This window comes from Epinephelus fuscoguttatus, linkage group LG2 (genome assembly GCF_011397635.1).
Source record: "Epinephelus fuscoguttatus linkage group LG2, E.fuscoguttatus.final_Chr_v1".
Taxonomy (NCBI): Eukaryota; Metazoa; Chordata; class Actinopteri; order Perciformes; family Serranidae; genus Epinephelus; species Epinephelus fuscoguttatus.
The window spans coordinates 20,244,709-20,250,708 of NC_064753.1; the positions used below are offsets into that span (position 1 = coordinate 20,244,709).

The window sequence follows — 6,000 nt, forward strand, 5'->3', positions numbered from 1 at the left end:
AAATTATGGATGCTTATTAGAAAAGGGCAATATTCAGCATCCAAAATAAACTCAGCAGCAAGAGACATAAAAGAGACACAAACAAAAAGTGCTGATGTGGGTAGAGGAAGAGTTAAAGTCACAGGGGAGCCAGTGGCCAGGCCAGTTAAACCTGGAATGATCTCTTTCTAGGTCACCGGCTTTCAACCCATGTGCCATGGCGAGCTAATGCACTGCAGTGAGTAAAGCTCCACATTAAGATGATGCTCAAATGTTGGGTGCTCGTCGACACACTCGCACACACACAGACAGCAAATAAAAAAATTAGCAGTGTATTCCAAGCCCTTCATTCTTCCTTGGGCAACATCTTCAAAGTGATGTTAAATTTGTGCGCTTTGTAGGCATATTAAACTTTTTCACTTTCTGCATCTCTTGTAGTGCTTTGTTCTATGGCCAGTGGCAAGGCCTCAACTCTCCCGCTGCTGCGAGGGCCTTGCTCAAATCTAACACTGTTAAGCAAAATCATTGATTTAAGTTCATTAAATTTCCTGTTAACAAGCACATAATGAAGCATCACACTGCACGCTAATGCAGTTTGCGTTCCATCTACAGCACCGGCTAATGGTTCTGTGTGACTTTGTCGAGCGATCAATAATTTGGTGTCCCTGTGAACTCTGTTGCCTCGCAGAGTGTGATCTGATGCAGCACGGCAAACGTGGTGAGACACTTTTCTGGTACACTTTGTCTGTATTGATGTCGTAACTGTTGAGTCCTTCAGCTGAGGAGTCACATCCTTCCAGACTGTCTTGAAATTTTCTGAACCTCCCCTAATCCTTAAGTACGTGGAGAGTTGCCGCATATGAATGCCACATCAGGCTTGTAATGCCTGGGATTACAGTATATCCAGATTAAATGAAACTTGAAAATCGCTGTATACGTATGCAAGGATGTTTGTGACCAGTCTGTGGGGATGCATATAAAATGCTTATCCCCCACCCTGCCACAAAAAAAACACAGTAGTACAGAGAAGAGGGCTCTAATAAAAAATACATACTATAAAATGACATTAATAGATGTGCATAATAAAGCTTTATGTAAAAAAAAATATGGTAGGCAGCTTTTCCTTTTTCCTTTGATATACAGTAAAGCATGGCATTTCCTTGGTGCACTTGTCTGTCCAATTCCTGTTTGACAGACAGGTGTTACAAGCTTTCTGACAGCCTATCAAAATTCACAGAAGTACAATCAATACTACACTGCTGCAAGAGAAACAGTGACTGATCCGCAAGTCCCTGCTGAGCCAGCAAACTGTTGCAGTGGGAAGAAAAGTGTGTCTGTGACACAAACACGTCCCACTCACACATGCACGCGCACACACACGGACCCACAGGTTCGCAGGCACACACACTTCACATCCGTCCATGCATTTGGCACAATTCACACTCACGAGCACAAACGAACACCTGCACGCACAGACTTGCAGGCGTGAGCTGACAAAAACGCACACATCCAAACACACCCCAGAGAAGGCTACAGTAAATGAACCTCACAGCCGTCCAAAGCGCTGACATCAATCAGGCACGCTTACACCGTTGGGCTCCCGACGGACAGCGAGTCGCATCTGTCTGCTGGAGCAAGTGCTAAACAATTCCAAAGTGAGGGAAACCATTTTATGCATATCTGCATGCACAGCGAGCGAGAGTGCCAATCTCGTTGGCTCTCTTCCCGATCTTCCCCACTCGTGTTCTTCGCTGTAACTGTGCAAATTGTGTAGCAATTTGTTCTTTCTCAATGACTCTTTTTAATGATGATGGTTTACCTATACATGAAGCAGTTGTTGCACAGGTACGCGCAGCTGAGCACCGCCGCCACACAAGCCACCGGGGAATGTGGGGCCTGTGAATGCCGGCCAGTGCGATTCCCACAATGCTTTGGGACTTTTGGTCCCTCAGCAGAGAGTGAAAGGCTGCTGTTGCACGTGAGACAAATAAGCTATTACAGTGGGGAAAAAAATTGTGTGTATATATATATATATATATATATATCATTGCAGCCTTCAGCACTGGCACTCCCTGACTGCATACCTTCCTGCTCCGACCCACTGCATATTTGTGACAGAACCCATGAGGCACGGATGCACAAATTCTTCATGACAATCAGTATATCACCCTGTAGAGAACCCAAAGCTGTTTCAAACAGTTATTATGAAAAAAATGAGGACAAGAATGCACAAGGGCAAACTGGAGATGTGAGCCTTCTGCGGGACGGCGTAACTAGATCACAAAAGTCACTCCATGCAGACAACATACTGAAAATACGAACACACGCTCCTGCTCCTACAAAATGATTGCTGGCATTCATACATTCTGGATACCAGAATATTTTCAAACTGAAATATCTAATATATGTATGGTGGAAATATTTTTGGAGGGAACATAACAGATTTATGGTAAATCCTTGACTTTATCAAAGTGGATAAGGCCTCCACCAGCAGGTAAAAAATGATCCTAGATAAGCGTGGTGCCACTAAGGTGCATCAGGTGCACTCTTTTCATTGTATGGCCATGTTTGACATTTCCTATATAAGCAGATAGTAGGGAAAAAAAATCTTAAGACACTGTTATGTCTGCAGCAGTGGGTCGCAAACATTTTATAGATTCTGAGGAGAAAAAACAAATGCCTTAGGATTGTTTATTAAGGTGTCAGTATAATGCTTCAACTGGTGGTCGAAAGAAAATAAAAAAGGAACAATGTCGATGTAAGTTGGATATAATTCACTCAACTGTCACGTCACCTGCTGTATGAATTATTAGAGCAGTTTAAGCCTGATTACCTAGCAAGAACCTCGACATGGGCCTACATGCTTCAGCAAATGACAGATTGTCAGCATTTCTCAGTGTGACAGCAGGCTGCGGGATTGCTTATGACAACAGCACTCCATGCTACTATGACTAAACAGACCTCGTTTTCAATGGCTGCCACATGCCTTCAAACATCAAAATCAAAGTATCAAAGCTGACAGATCATTTTGTGTGTTTGCTTTGCCCGGAGGGACAGGGAGGATGCATATCTGGCCTGTAGCTGAAGAAACTGAGCCTCTGTAGTACTGCGAGACAGTCTTAAGAGGGAACAAATCTCCGCTTTATCCCTCAAAAGCACAGTGTGACTGTCCTGTTTAACCTGACAAAGGCGAGCCACGTCTCAGAGAGCTCTGCCAGTCTTATCCTCCTGTTGAAACCTGTTGTCTGTGTGTGTATGTGTGTGTGTGTCTCTCAGTGTGTGTGTGTGTGTGTCTCTCAGTGTGTGAGTGCAGTGTGCTTGGGGGACATAGTGGGAAGTTAAATAGTGACCAAACTACCTCCATGCAGCAATAACCGTAAACCTTAAACAATAATTTAAAGTTTGATCTACTTTGTGTAATAAAGAACTCATCTGTGGACCTAAAGTGGATTTTGCCATAAAGATTTATATCAGTCTAAAACTGTAATTAGATTGGATATACAGTAGGTGGGTTTCCCCCTCTACTACATTGCTGGATGTTTTCCCAGTCGCCTCCTGCGACTTCTAAGAAGCAATATCTCCCTTTCAAGTTAATTTGCTGTCGATCTCCCTGAAGCTATTCTCACAGTAGTTTAAACGCCAGTTATTATTACTGCCTCCTATTAGTGCGTCGCATTGAAACGCGGACAATATGTGGCGCGGAGAAGCCCTTAATTAAGATTATGGGTTAATAATTGGACAAATTATCATCGCTGGCTGCAATGGAGCTCAGTCAGCCTGCACTAATAAAGTATGTATTGATGTGATAATAGGAATACGTTTGCAAATATCGCGCTCTTACCGTAAACTCCTTGGCCCCAGGCAAGAGGATAAACACTAGAAAATAACAAAATCCAGAAAAGCTCCATGTTCAGCTCAGTTCCGTCATAACCTGTAAGGAAGACAGGGAGACACACACACACACCGAGAGAAAAAGGTGAAATGAGAGGCACAGAGGGGAGCAGCCTGCACGATGGATGTGACAAACAAGAAACTACAGCTGAGTGATTGTTATCAAAAGGAAAAGAGAGGTACTTTCAATTGTTTTTTTCATGTTCAATTACGTCTCCTTCAGCCCCTTTAAGCCGTGAAAATGATATCACAGAGCAATTTAGCCCCCCGCCGCACAGCCTGCGTGGTTTCATTCGACTTAAAGGACGCGTAATTCAATCACAAATCGTGGATTGTACAAAGTTTACAAGCAGGGCTGGTGCGTGCGTTTTGAGATTGACAGGATCGTCTGCTGTTAAGCGTGACTAAACTTCCTCCTCGCTGGAGCCCGGGGGGGGGGGCAGGTGTAGTCAGGACAGGAGAAAACTAAGGATCAGACAACTGCGGTATTCATGGAGGATTAGCTACAACAAGTGGGGTCATGCACGTTGGACCCCACACACCCACACATGCACACATGCTTCAGATCAATATCATCATTCCTGCAATGTTTCTGCAGCAGCGAGGACAGGGTGATAGGTCTGTTAAAAAAAACACTTCTGTAAATGTATCACATGTTGTGTTATTACTATTTGGAACCTGTGGAAAAGCTGTAGGAGAAAAAGGATGAGGAGCAGGTGGAGTCAGGGGCTAATGGACCCTCTTCTGTGACTCCTCTGACCGAACATGAGGATCTCCTCCGACGCCTGACCCTCACACATTTGTATAACGGCTCTGAGGCGGCTGCATTGACAGACTGCATTAGACAGCGCGCCGTGATCAAAGTTTCACACGATGCATGTGAGTTAATACCCTGCATTAATGTCAGGGTGCGCTGAGAGAGACTTGCTCATACTGACGTGGATCGTTATACAGTCTGCGTAAAAACAGATGATGCAAATTAAAGCAGGGCGGGTGGGAAAACCCAAAATTTGAATGTCACCGGCGAGGCATGTTAAGTGTAATCAGAGCAAAGGTCAGGTTTGATGGTGATGTAGAGCAGAGTAAAATTAACCACAGCCGGCTGTAAGATGCTCGCAAATATCTGCACATTTCATTCTTTAAAAAATGCAGACAGGATGTAAACTCAATGGAAAAAAACACATGATCCTGACAAAAATAAAAAGTCTCCGTGCAGGCGTGTAATCCCTGCCGCGTCTCTACCTTGTCTCCGAGGTACCGTCCTTTGGGTCAGTCTGCTACCCAGCGCTGCGCGCACTCCTCCCGGCTCAACGACGAGGATTCCTCCGCTCCCCCGTTAGACCAACCCGCCTCCGTGTCTCTCCACAAAATGTGTTAAAAAGTTATAAATCCTCCGCCAGTGGGTGTCCGGTGTGAGCTTTACAATTCCCGGGGAGTATAGCGGAGAGTTTGCTGAGCTCCCACACCTCTCAAATGATCTCCTTGGTGTGTTAAACTTTTATTTTACGCACGGAGAGAAGGGGGCAGCGGAATCTTACCGCTGCTCGGCTCCACCAGAGAGTCCCTCTTCCCAAAGATAAAAACCACTTTCCCTTTAAAAAACTCAAGCAAGGCTAGTTTGGCAGAGAAATAAAAAAAAATCCTACACACTCCGTCTCCTCTTTTGTGGATTCTTTACTTTGAAAGGCGTGGTTGAGATGGCTTTACTGTCTGTCTGTCTGTCTGTCTCTGCCTCTGACCGGTGACAGTCTAGTGAAGCCCTTCTAACACAATCATGCGCTCTGAAAATGAGCTCTCCTCCACTCGTTCAATCAGCGCTGTGTCTGTGGACTCCAAGTGATGCTGGCCAAGTGGAATATGTGCGCAGACTGAGAACGACCGCCCCTGTCTATGAAGGGAGAGAGAGGGATGGAGAGAGGGGAGGGGAGGGAGGACAGAGGCTTCCACATAGATGCGCTCAAGCCTCACAGCTCCACACTGAACAGGTTGTCAAAAGAACAACATTGCCCCCCCCCCTTTCCTCCCTTCCATTCACTCTGAAATAGGTTCCAGCCCTTTTGGGTGCCACAGGATGTCTTTAAGAGCCGAGGGGGCAGCGGTGGTTTTTGTGTTTTTCTCTGTTGTCGACTC

The 6,000-nt window shown here is 45.3% G+C and overlaps 1 protein-coding gene across 4 annotated transcripts in view; it reads right to left on the reverse strand.

Annotated features, from left to right (window-relative positions):
• The window catches only part of LOC125898716 (MAM domain-containing glycosylphosphatidylinositol anchor protein 1), a 233,837-nt gene extending 228,111 nt beyond the window's left edge, over positions 1 to 5,726 (reverse strand). For 2 of the 4 annotated variants that reach the window (XM_049592626.1, XM_049592601.1), the window contains exons 1-2: positions 5,113 to 5,726; positions 3,821 to 3,910 (exon numbers count right to left, since the gene is read on the reverse strand). In XM_049592626.1, coding sequence (XP_049448583.1) covers positions 3,821 to 3,887 — 67 coding nt within the window. In that variant the 5' untranslated portion in view covers positions 3,888 to 3,910; positions 5,113 to 5,726. The remainder of the gene's footprint in view (positions 1 to 3,820; positions 3,911 to 5,112) is intronic. The other 2 variants (XM_049592615.1, XM_049592609.1) reach the window with 2 other exon arrangements.
• Between the last annotated feature and the right edge of the window lie 274 nt (positions 5,727 to 6,000).